The sequence below is a fragment of the Telopea speciosissima genome, chromosome 2, assembly GCF_018873765.1.
Source record: "Telopea speciosissima isolate NSW1024214 ecotype Mountain lineage chromosome 2, Tspe_v1, whole genome shotgun sequence".
Classification (NCBI taxonomy): Eukaryota; Viridiplantae; Streptophyta; class Magnoliopsida; order Proteales; family Proteaceae; genus Telopea; species Telopea speciosissima.
In genome coordinates, this window is record NC_057917.1 from 13,277,081 (window position 1) to 13,298,216 (window position 21,136).

Here is a 21,136-nt window from a genome sequence, read left to right on the forward strand (position 1 = left end):
GAATTAATAATTTTAATAGTTTTTAAACCATAAATGGAACTTATGACTTTTTTTACTGCTACATCTTTAATGGCCTTCCCTTTACATTTACATTTACAAATCTCCCAATATAAAGCCATTACAACCCCAATAATTGCACCAACTTCTATGACATCCACAACCACACAAACATAAACACAAACACAATCAGAATATAGAAATGGAAAAGGTGAATGAGGGAAGAACTGACATGTAAAAATAAATGGGCCTTTCTTTATTGCTTATTGCATCAACACTTGCATCTTCCATATCTCTTTCTCTTTCTCATCTTTCTTCCATCAATAAAAAAACAAAAAAAAAAAACCCCACAACCACACTATACCAAAAAGGGCAACAAAGATAATGTGACGATCATATGAATGAAGGATGTTCAGTACTCTTGTCTTTAGTCGAGAACCGTTTTAGATAAAAAATTCATAAAATAACTTACAAGCCCAATAAAATACATGTCTTACGCAAAATAAATTCATCAAAAAAAAAAGAGAACAAAAACAATAATAAAATCTTTGAAATCTTGGAGGCTTGGATGCAGAGTTGCACTTGCTTCAATCCTTGGCAAAGGGGACGACCCATCTCAATATACTCCAATGGTTTTGCAGTAAAAACTAAAAAGAGAATAAAAGTAACAGTTTTTTGAAAAGATTTAAAAGTAAAAAAAAATCAGAAACACTCGGGGGTAAGGGAACGGTCTCTCTTATAGTCAGTGCAGTAATCATAGACCAAGTAACTCCTCCGTACCCATAGCATGGCATAGAACTGTTGACGAGACAGACCACCAGAATGATACGGTGAGGCCGACACTGGGTGGCACCAAGCTGGTGCGTAGGCTGAGCATCCACTGAGCTTAAAATTGTTGTATCTGCCGACAAAGGGTTGGTAGTTATAATTGGCCTTGTATTTTCCATCTTCTGTGGCCCACGATGAGGCATCCCATATTGATCCATATACCCACATTGGCCTTAATGGGAAGGTGGCATCACTTTTCTTTGGATACCTTCTTATGGGTATATCGTCCACAAAGAATCTGAAACCCCACATAGATACACTCATTAATCAAAATCCAAAACAACATTAAACTCAAGTCACTTTAATTAATCAGACATTTAATTATACTTGCTTTTATGTTTTAGTGTTATCCAATATTACTATTAATGCACTCCCAAGTCTCCAAGAGCAAAAGACAAGCAGGTTTTTTTTCTTTTAATTATAGAGGTGAGTAACCTTACTTTGTGAGGAGAAAATAATGGGTTTATACACGAAAACCGTAACTTTACGTTGAATATGAGTAACTCAATGTAGAGATTTATAGAAAAAATTATCTCCTCCAGTTCCTTGTCCGGCCCAGTTCCCCAGTGCCTCTAGTAGGGGAGGGGGGGGGGTGGACCCCACTTAGGCAGAATGTTTGGGCATGGGTATGGTGGTCATTATGCCCCACGCCCTTGTTAGGGGCACTAACGAACTGGACCCGACAGGAAAAGGGATAAAGATCCAAACATATAGGTAGTTGTACACTCTCTCTCCTTAAAGATTAGCTTTTAATGATATCTTCTGGTCCAAGTTCCTAACAAGAGGTATCAAAGTTAGAACGTGACAACTAGTGAGAATCTAACAAGAATTACACTTATTCAAAAGTCGTAACATATATATGAGAATTGATAACTAATTAATTAATTTGGTTTTTCTTTTTGAAAGAAAAATACATGTTTTAATCATCTTATTGTAATTAGTGCCCCCTTCCCAAAAAAAAAAAAGAAAAAAGAAAAAAACTAGGATATAATTAGCAAAAGTTAATAGTAATAGCATTATGAGTTAAAGAGTAACTGAAATTAAATAGAGGGCTTACATGATCTCTTTTGGGGTCCAAAGTACACCATAGTTGTGAAAATCACTTGTTGGATCAAACCAAAGATGAAATTTCATCTCTCTTCCAATAATATTCCCATCTCCACTTCCTTTAATGTACACATTAGTCTGTAATGTGTAAGGCTTTCCTGGTGTTGTTCCAAGGAATTCGATGTCAATTTCATCATGGTACCCTGGATAAGCTTCATTGTTGGAAAGCTGCCATTTCCCAATTCACAAAAAACCACAAATGGGATTGTTTAATTAAAGACATATATATAAGATTATATCATCAAACATTATTCAAATAATGGAAGAGAGAGAGAGAGAGAGAGAGAGAGAGAGAGAGGAAATTAAACAGTTTAATTCTCACATATAAAGATGTAATAACTCCAGCAGTATAACCAGATTGAAGCTTAATAGCAGCACCAAAGTACCCAGAACGAAATGGGTGAATCGACTTGAACCCACTTCCTGTTCAAGAATTCAAGCAAAGGAGAAGAAAAAACTATCAGAAACCCACCAAGAATTTCAAGAGATACAACTAAGAAAACATGAATTATGAACTTTATAAGTGACCTGAGGTACTATCAAGCCAGATTGTCAATGTGTTCTGATCTAGACTCTGGTGTTGAGCACCCCAGAGATTTCTATAGCCTTGGTAAAAGCCTATAGACCTAAATTTGGAACTTGGGTAGTAACCAGGTGAAGGTGGCCAGTCGGCATTGCTAAAAGGGACCATTAGAAGGATGAGAAAGAGAGAAAAGAAAGCCATGACTTCAGAAGAAAGAAGAGATTGAAGGAGGAAGGAGGAACTTTAATTTGCTCTAAAGCCTTAAATGCAGGCACCAAGAGGTATTGTACATGGGAAAGAGTAGGGGAGTACAGTTGATATAAATATGGAAATCAGAGGACCCACCAGACAAATGTGTTGATAAGGAGGCTGATGGAGAGTTGCACATTCAGACAAGAACCAAAAGGCAAAAACGTTTGGTTTTAAATGTGGGTAAAGAAAACAATTCTAAGGGTTTACAAACTCAAATTCTCATTACCATAAGTTGTTGTATTTTATAAAATGAAGTTTCAAAATATCTCTATGTGTTTCTGGTTTTATCTCGACGGGACCCAGTAAGCGAGTGCAACGACTACTGAAGGGGTCAAATGTTAAGAAAACAACGCCTAGAAATGACGATTTGTAGAAGAAATACGAAAAACAGAGAAGAACAAGCACACACAAACACACAGGATTTACGTGGTTCACCCCCAAAATGGAAGCTACATCCACGGCCGAGCAACAGAATGAATTTCACTATTCTTTGGAAATGTTACAAAACCTCTCTTACAACCCTCTCAGAGATAAGAACATTATATAGAGAAGCCCTAACCCGAGGAAATATAGACATACCCCTGGATCCAGAAATTGTTAAATCGGACAGGGTCGGACCAAAACATAACATATATCCCAAAATATACCGTTTCGAAGATCTCGATGAGCCCAACACAACACACCGCCTCTGGCAGAAATGTACGTCATTTTTCAGCAATCCGAGATCGTTTCGAGATCGAAATGGCCCTCCGAAGATCTCAACCGCACATTCTGGATCGAAATCAGGCTTCACCAATAACACCAAGAGGGCGTTTATAGTCTTAAGGACAGTGTCCATTGGCACGACTTAGCTACTTAAGTTTCTTAACATAATTTCAAGTTTGTGACGTTATATTTGGTACTTGAGTTGCCGACGTCAACCTTGATTTGTATACAAAACAGATAAGTAGTCTAAATCCCTTGTTACATGTATTTTCATGTATGATTTGGATGATATATTTCCAATAACAATTCTGACGATTCGAAAGGAAGGGAAGCACCTAAGGTTGCTTGGTTGGGAAAGGAATCAGAGAAGATGGAGAAATATTATAGATACTTACAGAAGAAAGTGTGTGGTGTTAGATTGTAATAAAATGAGAGATTAAATAAATACTTTGTTATTTTGGGAAAAGTGCTTTAGTCCCACATCGAAAAACTACAAGAATTATAAATGATATTTATTATATTACCTTCTTTATCTCTTGAATTAAACCAGAAAAGGGAGACATTCTATGGTGTCTATGTAGCCGTTCTCACACGCACACGCGCACGTGCGGCGTGGGCAGTGGGCTGTAGAGGCTTTAGTGGCGTACGTACGCACTTAGCACTTAGCACTTAGCACTTAGCACTTAGCATCGGATCTGGAACGTTGATTTTTTGAAATGATCAGATCCGTCGGATTAGAAGATCCTACGGTCGCGTTTGATAGGATATGACTGTTGTGAATATGTTCATCTCTGGTTTAATCTGGACTGTTAGATCGGAAGGCAATCGATCTAATGGTCTAAATATAAAATGAATAGATATGTCTATTCAGAAGAGGTGCTCCACCACTTCTATAAAATAGAAGTACTCTGTTCAAATGAAATATCTCTCTTTCTTGCAATTCAGTATCTCTAAAAGGAGTTATGTGTTTTATTTTTTATTGCTTTGTTGATTCCTGAAGGTGAATTTATCGTGTGGGGCAAATATCTTCTTTAAGATAGCAAGGTTGTGTTCAAAGCAGTTTGAAGTTTCTTTATTCAAATAGAGTTTTTTCTAACATGCGGGATGGAAAGGTGGGTAGATGATAAATGGTTGGGTTTTTAATGTTTGTTCTGTGACCCTACAGGAACTTGGAGTTGGGTTGGCTCATGGGTTGGGCACTGAAAGAGAGAGTTGAACATGAGGCCTACATGGGTTACTGTATACACAATTAAAGCAACATATATGTATGACTCTATTACGTTTACATCAACTGGGTTTTCCTCCTTTCATGATCAAATTAAACTTCCTCTTTACTGTATCAGAGAGACAGACAACTGACCGACCAAGCTGCTGTTGTGGGTAAGATTCCTGTGACCCCATCCATGCACATTACAGATAGAATTACTGTTGGCTCCTTCTCATTCATTTTAATAATATAAGAACTGTTTGGTAGATTGTTGTTTGATTGATTGATTAGTGTATTAAAGCTTAAATTGGGACGTTGGGTTTCCTCCTTTTGTACGGTTCTTGAGAGAAAGTATTTGGGTTTTGGTTTGCGTGGAATGATATCATGTCTTCCCCACAGATACATTGAAAATGATATATGAGTTTACACAATCCAATTGGGAAATGTGAATTTTATTTTCTTCTCCAGGTTCCCATCTATTTTATCCTAATCATAGAGCTGTGTGTGGCAGAAAATGGACAGGTGTAATGATGTCATTGGTGCAAAGTGACGTATTTTTTTTTGGTAAATGTGCAAAGTGACGTGTATGCCTTCCATTTCACAACTTGTTGGATATATATGTGGGCAAGAGATCATTGTGTGGTTGTGTAGTGCATGCATCAGCATGGGGCCAATGAGAGTGGATGTATAGGAATCAACATAGATGTGATTTTTTATTTTTTTGGGATAAGATGATACTTTTGTGTGCTTGCTAGTTTGTGGTGTGTAGGTCTAACCTTTTATGTGGTGTCATATTAAGGACATTATACGCGTTGGACAATGGGAACGCATGCGCAAGCATCGACCTGGTGGGATTTTCACATTTCCATGGGGGTAGGGTAGTACTTTCCATGGAGTCAAGACGGTTTTGTGTCTAGGCACAGGAGCCACACTGGCAAGATGATATATATAAGGGTTCCCTACACTGTCGAGTGCAGTTTTGGGCGAATAAGGAAAATCCCCTTTGGAATCTGACAATATGGGTAGGGGCATTTATGTCATATCACCCCCTCACATGAATAGTGATGTGTGAATCTGACAATAGAGCTTTCCCCGTGTGCAATAGAGCTTTCCCTTGGAAGTTCAGCGGTAAAACCTAAACTTTAAAATATGGAACTCTTTTTTTTATTTATTTTTGATAATGATAATATGGAGTTCTTCACCTCCTTGAGGTGAGGTGGGGTGGGGTGGAGATGGTTTCCTTTCAGCAACTCCATTGGATTCGAGTTGATTTAGGATTGTGGTTTCATGAATGAGTACCATATTTGGTCCCTCTATCAGTCCTTAATCTCTTTATTTTTTTTATCTGTTTAATTTTCTGCCTCTAATTTGTAGGACTTGGAAGCATTTTCTGTTTCATACTTGGTCCTTAGAAGATAAACCTTGGTTACTTAGAGTAGTCACTAATGAAGGTAACACAAAGTACCTCTTATCACCCATTGACTCATGTTACTTAAAGTCACTGAGGTCACTATGTACTAAGTCCAATAAGGCACTTTGCCTTTTAATTTTAATTTTAATTTTTTTGCTAAAAGATCATGTATATTAAGAGAAAAAAAATATTACGAGAAACAAAGCATAGGGCCTAAAACAAGCCTCAAAAAGAGCAAAAATATTTCTAGAAATCAAATTGCCAAAGCATAAACCCAAAAAAAATAAATAAATAAAAGATAGATCAATCGGAATCTTGGCCTACACTGCGCCTCCATTAAGAGGTCACTTTACTTTTTAACTGATTTATGAGGCTTCACAATGAATTTAGCCTCCCACAAGTAGGACACTTGTGCATTAATGGTTCATCATTACTTCTATGAGGCCTAACTTAGATACCTTTTAATGTATGGTGTATTATAATGTTCTAATATACCAATGCCATAAATCAAAAGAGTGTTGCAACACTCAGTACAAATAAACCAATTGAAACATATCTCTTTCCCACAAACAACTCCCTTTAAGACTATAAGGCCTCATCAGCCTCAAAACAAAATTACTGTTCTTCCTTGTTGAGGAGAGAGCTGACGACACTCGCTCTTGAAGTGCCCATGCTTGCCACATGAAGCAATTTCCCATTTTCTTCTTAAAACTCATCACCTTCTAGTATGGAGGAATTTCTTAAACTGCTTGCCTTTATAGGACTCAACAAGGTTGACCTTGGATTTAGACTCCTTGCCTCTTTCCACCTTGTCCATCTCCTAGTTCTTCTACTTGATCATGACCCAAATGTGTTGTGTTGTAGATACTCAAATTAATATCTAACGAGGTAGAATCATCTCTCTAAGATGACATACTCATTCTCTATATTATCAATAGGATCAATTATAACGAGTCACACATTCATATTCTTAAAAAACACGGAAACAAAAGATATTTTATGATCAATATACTAGAATGACCTAAAAATCCGAGTCTTTAAGTAATTCTTTTTGGATTGAAAGACTAAGACTTCACAGTTCTTATGGACCTAACTCATTGAAATCCCATGTCTACTTGGTCCCCTTTCTAGACTTCAAGAGCATTGAGTAAAGGGTGGCATGGGGGTAGGAAGATCTACTCATTCAAAAGGAAAGTGCACCCCTCTATATGATCGTTCGATGGAGGCAATTCTAGGATGTATGGAAATAAAATTCATTGTTCTCCTTCGAGGAATCAAAATAGATTCGAAACGAGATAAAGAAGGGGTTTAGAGACGGCTCAATAAATGAAATGCTTAAGGATTTTTCTTTCAGCTCTTTGAGAATTATCCAACTTGAGTTATGAGAAGAATAGATTTTTTTGTTTTTTCTTTTGAGAAGGAAAAAAAAAAAAAAGGCTCAAATCATTGTTAAATTGATTTGATGATTTTATTTGGTCAAGTATTCGGTCCTTTCTTTTATGCTTCATATTCAACTTGAACTCATTCCAGGCATTGGCAATAACTTCGCTATAAGAGAAACCAACCACAAAATCATTAAGTAGAACCGTCCCTTCTTTTTACCATAGGAACTAACTAGAAAAAAGGGCGCAGGTGGGCGAAGACGAACAATGGTACAAAAGGTGATGCTTGTGGTGAGGGTCCATTGAGAGCGCACAATGAGGGATTCTGATGGCTGTTGTGCAAAGATTGTCAACGACATGTATAGAGGGTAATGACAAAGAGGGAATTATGTTAATACCACTGAAACATGATTTTTACATACAATTAATCCAAATGAAAATGATGCTTTAACCTCCAAGGTAGCAATGGCAGGCGAGTCTAGTTCCTCTGCACGTACAAGTGGTTACCTCTCACATGTATGTTCATCTGTATACGTGTAGATGATTCATACTCACGGTAATAGCCATGCGACATTGGAAATAAAAGCAGTTAAGAAATATATTTACGATTTAAATTTTATTATATTTTGCAACCAAATTACTTGGTTTTAAGAAAGAAAATTAAAAATACATTTGCTAATATTGAATACCATATTTCCTAAGGGTTTTAAGGCAAATAAAAAAAAAATCTTGATTACAAAGGTTTTCATTTTCTTTTTAAAACTGATTGCACTTTACTTCCTTTCCCTTCCCTTTACTTGTAACCAAATGTAGCTTTGAAGCTTCAAATTTGTTTCTGCCTTAATTCCAAATTCCATCTCTATATCCTTGTTGGCATATCTTAAATTTTCTCAGAAAGTCATATATAAACTCTACCAAATTAATTAGGAGGAAAACTCATTGGCTTGTCATTGGAAATTCCCTAATCCCTACACGATGGGAGAGCCTCCACAAAACGTATCTCATAAGGAATAATGTTTTCTGTCCAAGAACAGAGGATGTGCCAGCACCTCTCGCTATCTATCTCTCTCCTCTGGACATGAAATGACCTCATTATCTAGAGGAGAGAGATAGAGGGCGGAAGGTGCTGGTGTACCTTCTGCTCCCGATTAGAGATCTAATTTCTCTTAGCCCATGATGAAGAGAAAATCTCATCATCTATGGGGTTTTCGACCTTCAACAATAATGGGCAAAAATAAAAAAAATTAACGATGACATCATTCTTTTCAAATCCAATCATAATATCAAATCACCATCAAAGAAGAGATTCTCTCTGATAAAATAAAACTAAATCCATCACAAATGCCAATTTAGAAGGCCATGAGTGAGAAGTCCATCGCTATTAGCCTTTAAATTCATCTCTCTATCTCAGGAAAGCAATGTAGTCAATTCTCTCTTTTTCTCTCTCTCTCTCTCTCTCCCTCACCAAAAAATAATTCTCTCTCTCTTTCAAAAATTGCCAACGGTAACATGATAAGTATTGAGATTATCGATCGGGTTTGGACAAAAGAATGTGTGGGTCATGAAGCACCTGACGTACAGATTTCATTACGTGACAGAGAGAATGCATTATGGACCTGATTGTGATCATCTATGGTGCGCTGCCCGTAGCAATCATAGCGGTCTAGACACATCACCTCGAGCAATGTCTGCCTTACCCCTGCCTGAGTGCTTTGCCCGAGCAGGGGTAAGGTGGACATTATGCACGACAATGTTTTTGGGCTGCTATGACTACTATGGGCAGTGCATCGTAGAGGATCTGAATTGTTATGGACCCGGTTTGGCCAACAAATCAAAGAGAACTCTCGTCTATATTGTTTACGTTGCCTACTAAGTTTAGAGACACTTTAACAAAAGTCAATGTAGGGTTTTGGGGTTTCTTAGCCAGTATTTTTATGGCCACGGCTGCTCAGGCCCCACGCCCACATTTTAACAAAGTCCATTTAGGTTCCCCACTGCGGGGTCTGGAGATTGAGGGTCGTTATGTACGTAGTCTTAATCATGGTTTTAGTGCATGATAACAGATTAGGTATCGATCACTTGCAAAATTGATACAATATCGATACAGATTGGTCATATCAGACAAATTGCCTCTAATTTCCTTAAAAAAAATTTGTTTTACTATTTTATTATTTGTCTGAACCGTTTCACCGGTATCATGCAATACTGGCAAACCAATACGGGCAATCTGATACTGATACAGTATCAAACCATGGTCTTAGTTAATACAAGAAAGATCTATAACTCTGTTTGTTTCATTCATTTTCAAATTTAAAAATGCAAAAAAATATCTCTAACTTTGTTTGTTTCATTCATTTTAATTACTTCTAAAGCAAACAGTATAATATCTTGTGAATTTCATAAAACTTTTTCCTTTTTCACCTTTTCACATGGAAACAAACAAAACCCTAATGAAAAAGGGGAAATACGGGCTAGACAAGATGGCGACAACACTTCAAATCAAGAGTTTATAAAAAATTGTCCTTATTAACTCTATCTGCTGCTGAATGCTGACATTTTCCTTGGTGGTTTATGTGATGGAGGTGTGAAAGAAAGGGCATCAAACTTGAATCTTTACTTAGTCTTGGCAAAGAAGAATGTGTCATAAATTTTATTTATTTATTTATTTATTTTTTGCTAAGCCGTATATCGGGTTTAAATAGGGATCCAAAAGGGATCTTTATTGGGTCACACATATTATTACACAGAATACGAATGTCGAACTCTTGACTTTTCTTAAATTTATACGAGACCCAATTGTCTAGCCGCCTGCCATTGAACTAGAAACTCTAGCTCCTCCACAAAATGTGACATAGAATTTGTAATGCAAAAGGGAAAATGATTTGGGTGATGACCACAAAACTCCAAAGTTATGTAACCATTGAAAAGATACGATATATGATTATATAATTGAATGATCTAACTAAAGAAAAAGAGAGAGAAGGAAATACTCAATAAAAAGTTCCTGCCTTTATGAATTATTGTAAGGAATCCTCCTGTAGCACTTATTAAATGTCCTTATAAAGACAAAAATATGAATATATCTCCTTCAACCCATCACCCAAAACATAAAAAAAATAAATAAATTGTAGGGAGTAGGGACAAATGATGTTTTAATAAACCCATTTAGGTGCTAACAGAATCATGAATTATATTAAGATTTGAGATTTCCAAGGCACCAATGAGAACACAAAAGGAAAAGATAGGAAAGAAAAGGGAAAAAAACTTATCTTTTTTGGGTAAACAAAATAAAGCATATCTAGTGACTGATTAAAACCATACATGACTATAGTATCTATTTTTTGGGGAAGTAATTTTTTTGTCCCGGAGCTTAGCCTATGAGGCTCTCTCTCCTCCCATAATAGAGGGGTAGATATATCATCTTATTAGGAGATGAAAGAAATAGACTCAGGCAGAGTTCATTTTCTCTAATTTATTTTATTTTATTTTTTATATATTTATTAGGGTCGATTTTTTTTGTGCCACAGTGAAAGCTGCATCCAAACACATGGGGGGCTGTATTTCTCCGATTCAAGGGGTGAGGTGGTCATTTCACCCACCCGTCATACGTCCAGACACAACCTGTGGCCTTGGCACCAAGAACATTTAGCCTATTTATTATTAGCCAAATGAATGAATGGTCTTAAAATATATTTTCAAATTATATATATAAGGCAAGAGATCGCTATCCGATCGTGTAGTCCTTACACCAGTGTAGGGGCCAATAAGAATGCATGCAGAGGCATCAACATGAATAGATTTTTTAATTTCATAGGGGGGTAGAATAGTAATTTCACATACTCCTATTTCTGGGCATAGGAACCACGCAATCATGTAGCATCGTTTTTCCTACATATATATAAGGAGAGATTTCTCTAGAAGTGGCATCAGAGATGTAGTTCACGGTATCAGCAACTAGCCGGCAATATCAATACATATCAGTCTGATACCAGATCAAAAAGCTATTTTTTGCATAAAAAATCTAGGCTTCAAGCTGATTCATTGATATCGATACAAATTGGCTAATATGCCCACTTCGATATCAATTCCTAAAATTGTGAACGGCAAAGGGCAAGGTCATTTCATGTTAGAAGGAGAGAGATATAGAGAAAAGATGCTAGAAATAATTATAGATTAAAATTTACTATAAATTGAGGAAAATCAGGGTAAAGAATGCAACTAGAATGAAAGATGAAAAGAATTGGAGAGAGAACTAGCAAGGGGGGGGGGGGGGGGAGATGTAATGGGACTTGTCGGTTGCTTAAGTGGAGCTTTAAGGCTATCTTTGAATTGGATTCTCTCCATACGTTGGCCTTGCGACGTTCCAAACCTTTGAAATGACTGAATAAGAAATGTGAATGTGAAAGAAAAACCCTATTCAAATGAGACATAGAGAGAGTGACAGAGCTATCCAACCACTCCCTTATAAAAGGAATCTAATGGGTAGTTGGTCACACTATAATCTAGAAGGTTATCCGATCTCTTTTTCAAAATATAGTACTACCCTACCGACAACTTACGTGTCCCTAATAAATACAGTCCTTAGTCCTTAGTCCTTAGTCAATAGTCCTTAGTCCTTACTCCTTATCCTTTATTAATGTAACAAAATCTCAATTATATTTCAAAGGTTTTTTGGACCTTTATCCCATGAGGTTGGTTGATTGGTACGGTTATGTAGTTTCTCTTATAGGGGGTTGAAATGATCATTCCACTCCTTGACCAAACACACCGCGTGGGTGGATTCCACCCCCTCTTTATTAGAGGCACTAGGGAATTGTACCGGACAGAAAAATCACAGGTGCTAAAATTCAGATTTTTTAGGCTTTTAGCCCTAATGGACTATCGATTACGCTATGCAAGTGTTTTGGTTGTCTTGTTTTTTTGAAGAACTTTTTCATATTGTAGAGTGGTTTTTACCCTCCATTGCATCTATGGCTTCAATAAATTCCCTCTTCCTTTTCCTCTCTTTGAGAGCAATCCGGTTCCTCTCCAGGGAACCCAACGCCCAAGGGGCATCCAAGGACTGGGTTGTGCCGCACACATCTCGGTGCATGTCTAATCAACCATCAGGATGTGTGCGGTACAGCCCAACGGCTGGATGTACTCTCTAGGCATTGGGCTTGTTCATGTATGCTCACGTACGTGAACATTCCCTGCACTCAAGGGTCTTGGCAGCTTTTGCACCAATTTTTTTTAAGTTGGAATCTTGGAAATTTAAGTTGGGAAGAAGCAGATGTTTCCATAAATTCATCGTTTTTTTTTATTCAAAAGACTTGTAGATCATTCTACAAGAGATAAGTTTCATTGATTTTTTTTTTAATTTTTTGCTATTTTACTGAATATAAGAATGAAAAATAACTAAAAATGAAGATCAAAGAACATGTCAAACCAACACTAAACCAGGTTATAAGAATCAACATGAATCAAAGTTGGGATTGACTAGCTCCATGGCATAAGATACGAACACCTCTCCGTGCCGATGGATGTTAGTTTGTCGACAGAGGGCCCACATCATTAATGAAGAAGTAGAGAGAAACTATGAGGGGGCGTAAGTTGCATAGGTGTGCAGTGCATGCCTTTTCCCCCTTAAACAATTAGGAAAAAGTTTTCTTACACCTGTAGTGTAGGATCCAGCCACCAACCTAGGGTCCTAAAATACCCATGTTGGACGAAGTCGATAATATCTTCATAATGCACGATACCCTCTAAGGAAATTATCGTTGCTATTGATCATTATAAGACGGAAAATTTTTTCCATCTCTAAAAAACGTCGCTAATGCAATTTTTTGTTGGAGTGTCTCTACTCATCTGAAAGATGTGGTCAAGGATTCCCTTTCACTAAACTCGGTCAATTAAACTATTTACGAGCAAACAAGGCAATTTCATACCTTGAGGGTATCAAAGTATATATAATTGTACTAGGACCCACCTTTCTCTTTCTGTTTTTTTTTTTTTAATAGAAAATAAAAAATATATAAATTAATAAAACATGGATAGATCTACATCGTTTCCAACCATTACAAATTTTGTCGTTGAGATAGACTGTTTACAATTTATGGGAACAAGATGCTTCAAAAGGATCTTTGAGATTATAAGAAGATCTAGGATGAGGTTCTATGGCCAAACTGCATTAGAAGGCTTTGGAAGGAGATTGAGTATGACCTTGTCGCAGCACCAAAGCTCCTGCACTTGATGACCCAAAATAAAAGCATGTTGTAGTCCTCTAGCAATGCTATGAACCTCCGCAACTAAGGATTGACCTGTATCCAAAAATTCAGAAGCTATCAAAACAAAATGTCGTAAAACCATCTTGATCTATTCAATAAAGAGTTAGAAGACCCTGCACAAATCAAAATAGGATAGGGTAATATGGGCATAGAAACCATAATGGATCTTGCTTAGTCACCTACACAATATATAGTTCTTGTTTAGTTACATCACAAGGAAGAGGAAGGGTGGGGGTGAATGTTCAAATCAGTCCACCATCTTAGAATGTTATTTAAGACCTCAAATGGATCTTGCTTAATCATGAAGTACCTTGTTCTTAGCATACCGGAAAAAATAGCAGGTGATGATAAACACGGAAAAATAACCATTTCAAGGAAAGATTATCAATATGTCTATTAGAAAGAAAGGCAATGCAAAGATGTTCCAGTGAAGGGTGGGAAAGAACTTCAGTTCTCAATCCCAGAGGACCTACAACCTAAATATGCTTAGACCAGTCATATGAAAGAAAAAGGTGCTAGATCGATTCAACATTAGATCCACATAATACACAATAGATGCCGACTGGTATCCATTTCGAGAGAGTAACTTTGACTAGGATTCCTACATGTAAGACACGTAAAAAAAAAAAAACAAAAATTTAGATCCACATAATACATAATGGATGTCGATTGGTATTCATTTCGAGAGAGTAGCTTTGATTGGGATTCCTACATGTAAGACATGCCAAAATTTTTTTTTAACTTTAGGATGAATAAACAGCTTATAGAAGAAACGCCACAAAAAAGTTTCTATTTGATTTAGCGAGATGCTTAGAATTGAATAAATAATCCACTACTAATTTTATAAAGAATTTACCATGCTTTGAAATTAAACATCTCCAGTTGTCCTCAGCCATAGTAATAGGAACAATAGAAATAGAATAAGTGAAAAATAGGAGGAAGAAACAATGGGAGAGAGTCTAAACACCAATTATTATTGGAAATGAGGTTATTGACTCGATCTTCAGAATTAGAATTACCAAAGGCCTGTCTGTGGCAGACAGTGACCAAGAATGAAAGAGATCTATGGATCTGTCCACAGGACTCAATTTCTCTTTACCCATGATCTTTGATTAGCGTTTTGTGTTGGGGATACAATGTCTTGTATTTCGTTGCTTGGTTTGCGGGTTGATTCCTAAGGGGGTCCATGTGGGGGTTTGGAGGCGATAGCCCCCGAGAAAATTTTTTTAGGACTATATGGGTATTTTAGTAAAATTCTTGATAGTGTTTCACTATAAGTATGTAGCGAGGGTTCTTTCTCTGTAATGCAATCTGAGAGAGGTGTGAGGACAAACGATTGTAACCCTATTCTCCATTGATAGTGAAATAGATCTTATCTCATCGTGGACGTAGGCAATCTTGTCGAACCACGTAAATCCTTGTGTTCATTGTGTGATTGTTGTTTCCGATTTCCATTTTTTTCTGCATCGTGTTAGGTTTTATTTTTTTCAACATTGGTATCAGAGTCTCCAGGTTTTTTGTTTTCTGGGGTTTGCTATCACGATGGGAGGGAAGGGATCGAGTGTCAATTATGACATCGAGAAGTTCAATGGGAAAAACAACTTCACCCCTGGCGGCGAAGGATGAAGGATATTCTAATACAATAGGTAGGGATGTAAACGGATCGAATTCGATCGAATAGTGGCATTATCACATTCGTATCCGATTATATTCGCACGGATTTGGATAATATCCTATCGATTTTCGAACGGATTCTGATAATTTCCGGATAGTGATTTTTTAAACACAGGTTCTCCTAAATGGATATGAATACGGATCGAATATGATTTTTCGACTATCCATTGACATATTTACCATTTTTACGATGAGGGTTATGGTTGAGACTTGAGAGTTCAGTAACTACCCTTTCTTCTACTCTTCTTAGTCTTTTATTCTCTTACGTTTTTTACTTTTGATTTTTTAATAGATATGTAATTCCATGTATCACATTGCATAAAACAATATATATAAACCAATAGCAAATCTAGAAAAAAAATCACATTATCTTAACTTATAAATTTATAAAAATAAGATAACAAATTCCAATAAGGTAACTTAAAAGGATAGACAAACACAGAGTTATATTTCAGATATTTTATTACCATCGGACTGCTAAATGAATCGGATAATAATCGGTCGGATAGGGGGATTATCATATTCGTATCCGATTAGTTTCGAACGGATTCGGATTCTCCTAAATAGATACGAACGCGGATCAAATACGGATTTACGAATATCCATTTACATCCCTAACAATAGGGTTTGGCGAAGACTTTATTGGGGAAGTCAAAGAAACCAGAGAAAGTGAGTGATGAAGACTGGGAAGAGATGGAGGAGAAGGAAGTAAGTGCAATCCCTATGAATCTATCAGATGATGCCCTACAATATGCGGTGGATCTCAAATCTACACCAGAGGTATGGGCGAAACTTGAAAGCATTCACATGACGAAGTCCTTAACGAACAAGTTATTCGTGAAGAAGTAGTTGTATTCTCTACAGATGGAGGAAGGTACAAATTTGTTAAAACATCTCAACACGTTCAATTAGATCATAAGCCAACTTATAACTCTGGAGGTTTCGATTAAGGATGAAGACAAAGCACTATTGTTGTTAGCATCACTTCCAGCATCATATGATAACCTATTAATGACTCTCTTGTACGGGAAAGAGACCCTTGAAATGGATGAAGTCACGATTGCGCTTATGTCTAATGAAATAAGGTAAAGGGCCAGTGATACTAAATCCCAATTAGAAGGGTCTCTTTGGGAATGTCAAGGAGCAGGAAAGAGGGAGATCATATTAGAAGGGATCAAGGAACAGAGGTTGATCGAAATCAAAAGGAGGAAAAACAAACTTGTCTTGTTACTACTGCAAGAAGGATGACCATCTGAAGAGAGACTGTATGAAGAGGAAGGTGGACTTGAAGAAGAAAGGCGTAGATAAGGCATTTAAGGAATTGGTTTGATACATACAAATCATATAGTGGTGGGTCTGTTCTATTAGGGAATGATGTGGTGTGCAAGACCATTGGGATAAGTACTATCAAAATTAAGATGTTTAATGGGATAGTAAAAACTCTATCAGATGTGAGATATGTTTCAGAATTAAAGAAGAACTTAGTATTTATGGGGGCAATAGACTCCAATGGCTGCAAGTATACAACGACAGGTGGAGTTCTCAAAGTTATTAAGGGAGCTATGGTTGTCACGAAAGTGCAGATAACAGGAAACCTTTATAGACTTATAGGGTCTACAATGATAGGTGGAGCATCTGTGACTACAAATGCAGAGTCTGATATAGATGACACTTATTTGTGGCATATGCGGGTAGGGCATATGAGGTATGATGAAGCTTCACAAAAGGAAACTGTTGAAGGGACGGGGTAAAAACTTGCAAATTGAATTTCTACAAATATTGTGTATTTGAGAAACAGTGCAAAGTTTGTTTCAGAGCTATAAAACACACGAGCAAGTGTGTGCCTAATTGTGACATAGTCTGTCTCGATTAGAACAAGAGGGAAGCATTTCAACAATTTAGATACATGGGTTGTAAAATCAACCATTATCTATAAAAATAATTCTTACCAAGTTAATCTCCCAGATGCACCACAATCCTTTTTTTTTCCAGTAAATGAATATATTACCAAGCCCCAAGGGGGGGGGGGTAGGGAAAGAACCAAAGAAGCAATGTACACAAGTGGAAGAAAAGGGGGAGAGAGAGAAAAGAATGAAAAAACAGGGGGAGGGGGGATGATCCTCCAACCTACGTAGAGGAGGAGGACCGTAACAGGGCAGTATCAAGGCCCCAAAAAGTCAAAACATGTATGTTCCTCGGGGTGTTCAAAATGGGCCTCTGACAGATACAGCTGAGCTTGGAGGAGACATCGAAGGAGATGGCTTTCCAAATCACATCAAAGGATCTAGATTTGGAAGTCCATCTCCTAAGATTCCTCTCCATCCAGATATGGTGAATAGCGGCACTGAAGACTAACTTCCATGTAATGTCACAAATGGAGTTCCCTACAAAACTTTTGAGGAGCCAAAGCCATTCCCGGTCAAAGCACCTGATCCTTCTGCTACGCGACCAAATGGAAGAAAGGGCCTTTTTCCAAATGGTGGAGGTGAAGGGGCAATCAAAGAAGAGGTGAGGTATGTCTTCACGGCCAATCCAACAAAGGTTGCAAGAAGGGGGCACAAGGATGGTGCGGTGAATAAGGAAGGCTTGGGTAGGCAAACAAAGTCTGAGGGCTCTCCAAACAGTTAGGCTATGTCGGGGAATGTGGCCTTTGAACCAGACTAGGTTGTGCCAGGGGATAAGAGGGGCTAGATTCTCTGAAGAAGTTCCAAGCTAAAGAGGAAGAGAAAATACCAGATGGAGAGGGGAGCCAGATGACCTTATCCGCACGGGGGGGGGGGGGGAGTATTACAGCAGCGGGGGAAGGGTTTCCCAGATTTGAGAGTTGATGGTTGGGTTGAGGGAGAGGTTGGGAGACCAAGAACCAGAGGAAATGAGGGAGGAGACTAGGGCATCCTTAGGGAGTCTAGAGGAGTATATGGCTCTAGGGCCAAGAAGATTATAGAGAATACCTAAAGGATGCGAGGGATCGAGCCAAAGAGAGGTGGAGATGCCATCAGCGATGGAGGAGGAGATGGCTTGGAGGGCCAACGGGCGGAGGTGGATGATCTTGCGCCAGATCCAAGAGGAATTGGCATGGATGGGGACAGTCCAGATGGAGTCAGATTTGAGGAGGTGAGCGTAGACCTAGGACACCCAGATAGAATCCTGATGAGAGCAGATTCTCCAGAGGAGCTTAAGGATACCCGCCGTGTTGGAGTCCCGAATGCGGCGAATGCCAAGACCACCCTCAGATTTGGGGAAGCAGATAGACTTCCAGCTAACAGGGTGGAGAAATCTAGGAGTGTCACTACCCTTCCAAAGGAAAGCGCAGAAGATACGCTCAATCGCCTTGATGGTGGAATTAGGAATGTGGAAGATGCCGGTCCAGTAGATGTAGGTAGCTTGGAGGACCGAATGGATACATTCGAGTCTGCCAGCGTAAGAAAGAAGCTTGCCTTTCCATAGCTGGAGACACTTGCGAATGTTGTCAAGCATAGGAGTACAATGGTGACTCGAGAGTCTAGCTAATATTAAGGGAAGACCGAGGTAGATGACCGAAAGAGTGCCAATGGAGAAGCCGGTTAAGAGGCGGAAGGATTCTCGAGAAGAGTCTGAGACACCAGAGAGAAAGATTTTGGACTTGAGGAGATTGACACAGAGGCCAGAGAAGGACTAAAAAAGGTGAAACGAGTCCATAATAGCCGAGATGGAGGAATGATCAGCCTTAGAGAAAATCATCAGGTCATCCGCAAAGGCCAGATGGGAGAGATTGCTGTGCTTGCATTTAGGGAGAGGGGAGATGAGATGGAGATCGGTTTTGGTTTGGAGGCTTCTGGAGAGGACTTCCAGGGCAAGGGAGAAGAGGAAGGGGGAAAGGGGGCAACCTTGGCGAATACCGACTTTGGATCGAAAAAAGCCAGCAGGAGAGCCATTACCCAGAACAGAGAAGGAAGAGGTGGAAATGCATGCATAGATCCAACGAATGAAGACAGGAGGGAAGCCCATGAGAGAGAGGGCATCACAAATAAAGTCCCATCGGATGGAGTCAAATGCTTTGTGGAGATCGATTTTTAGGAGAGCTGCCGGGGAGTGAGATTTGCAATCAAAGCCTCTGACGATCTCAGAGCAGAGGATGATGCTGTCTGCAATGCTCCGCCCAGAGATGAAGGCCGACTGGTTAGGAGTAACAAGAGAGGGGATGACCGCCTTGATGCGATTGGCAAGGATCTTGGCAATGAATTTATAGATGAGGTTGCAGAGGGAGATGGGTCGGAAGTCAGACAGGGAAGTAGCCTCTTCCTTTTTGGGGATGAGGCAGATGGAGGTTTGGTTGATCTGAGCTAGCTGACTAGGCTGGAAAAAGAAACTACGGATGGCTTTGAAGACCTCTCCTTTAAAGGAGTCCCAGCAGCTGAGGAAAAAGCCCAAACTGAAGCCATCCGGGCCCGGGGCCTTGTTGGACTTATGGGAAAGGATAGCCTAAGAAATTTCATCATCAGAAGGGATGGCAATGAGGGAAGTGGAGAGGGATGGGGGGATAACCTTATCGATGAGATTATGGGGAGGGGGGAGGGAGGGAGGGATTGAAGAGAGAGGAGAAGAAGGAGGAGGCAGCTTCTTTGATGGCGAAGGGCGAGGTGAGAGAGGTCCCATCAGAGGCAAGGAGGAGGGTGATGGAGTTCGAATTCTGCCTAACTTTAAGGGAGCGGTGGAAGTAAGTAGAGTTCGAGTCACCAAGTTCTAGCCATTTGGGACGATATTTCTGGCGAAGGAAACTATCCTCAGAGAGGGCGAGGGAGGAAAGCTCATCGGAGAGACGGTTCCCATCCGTGGCGAGAGACGGGTTAAGAGGGTCGGACTGGAGCTTGACTTGGATCAGAGAGAGATCAGAGCGGCAGGAGGAGAGCCTGGAGGGAACATTCCCAAAGGTGAAGAATGGGTTTAGAACCGTGACTTGGGAGTAGAGAGTTCAAGTAAAAATAGATGATAGGGAGACCCTATTCAAACGGGATCCTTATCATAACAGGAAACCAACGATTCCTACAGTGTCACTTTATAAGGGTACAAAGTACAAACTAAGAATTAGGAGAAAAAAAATATTACACGAATTTAGTAGCAAGAGATTGAAGAGTTGTGAAGGTGAATTTCGAAAAAAAATCTTGTGCACATGGAGCCTTCAAATTGTAGTAAGATTTTCATCTTTTGGAGCCTTCAAATTGTGGTAAGATTTTCATCTTTTTGTTTTTAATTCTGTTTATAGCAAATTTTGCTTATCTTGATTCTCTCTCTTTTTTCTTTTCTTTTTTTCGTATTTTCTTTCTTTTAATCTTTCTATACCAAATACCATTATCTTTTTTACCTTTAATATGAAATCTTCTAATTATTTCATTAGAGTTTGATGATTTCTTGAGATATAATATTTCAGTTCTTTTTTTGTGGAAAGGATGTTATTAGTGTGCTTTTAGTAATGATTATTTATCTTGACTCTTGATTCACCTATACCTGAAGGATGTTAGTGTGCTTTTAAGCACTGTTAATGCTATGTTTTTTTCTTGATATTTACTATAACTGTTAATGCTATTTTTATTGTAACTGGTAATACTATGTTCTCTTTTTCTTAAGGTGGGGGGTAGAATATTTTGTGACCTTTGTTGATGATTACTCAAGGAAAGTCCGGGTCTACTTCATGAAGCATAAAAGTGAGGCGTTCACTAAATTTAAAGAATGGAAGGCTGAGGTAGAAAGGAAGACAATAAAGAAAATTAAGTACTTGAAAACAGACAATGGGAGAGTACAGGTACA

The 21,136-nt window shown here is 38.5% G+C and overlaps 1 protein-coding gene across 1 annotated transcript; it reads right to left on the minus strand.

The window, feature by feature from the left end:
* Positions 1-696: 696 nt before the first annotated feature.
* LOC122649904 (probable xyloglucan endotransglucosylase/hydrolase protein 32) lies at positions 697-2,819 on the minus strand. The gene is made up of 4 exons (XM_043843162.1): positions 2,461-2,819; positions 2,255-2,355; positions 1,883-2,100; positions 697-1,063 (listed from the first exon to the last, which is right to left on the minus strand). The coding sequence occupies exons 1-4, from the start codon at positions 2,654-2,656 to the stop codon at positions 700-702; spliced, it is 879 nt and encodes a 292-aa protein (XP_043699097.1). The 5' UTR covers positions 2,657-2,819; the 3' UTR covers positions 697-699.
* Between the last annotated feature and the right edge of the window lie 18,317 nt (positions 2,820-21,136).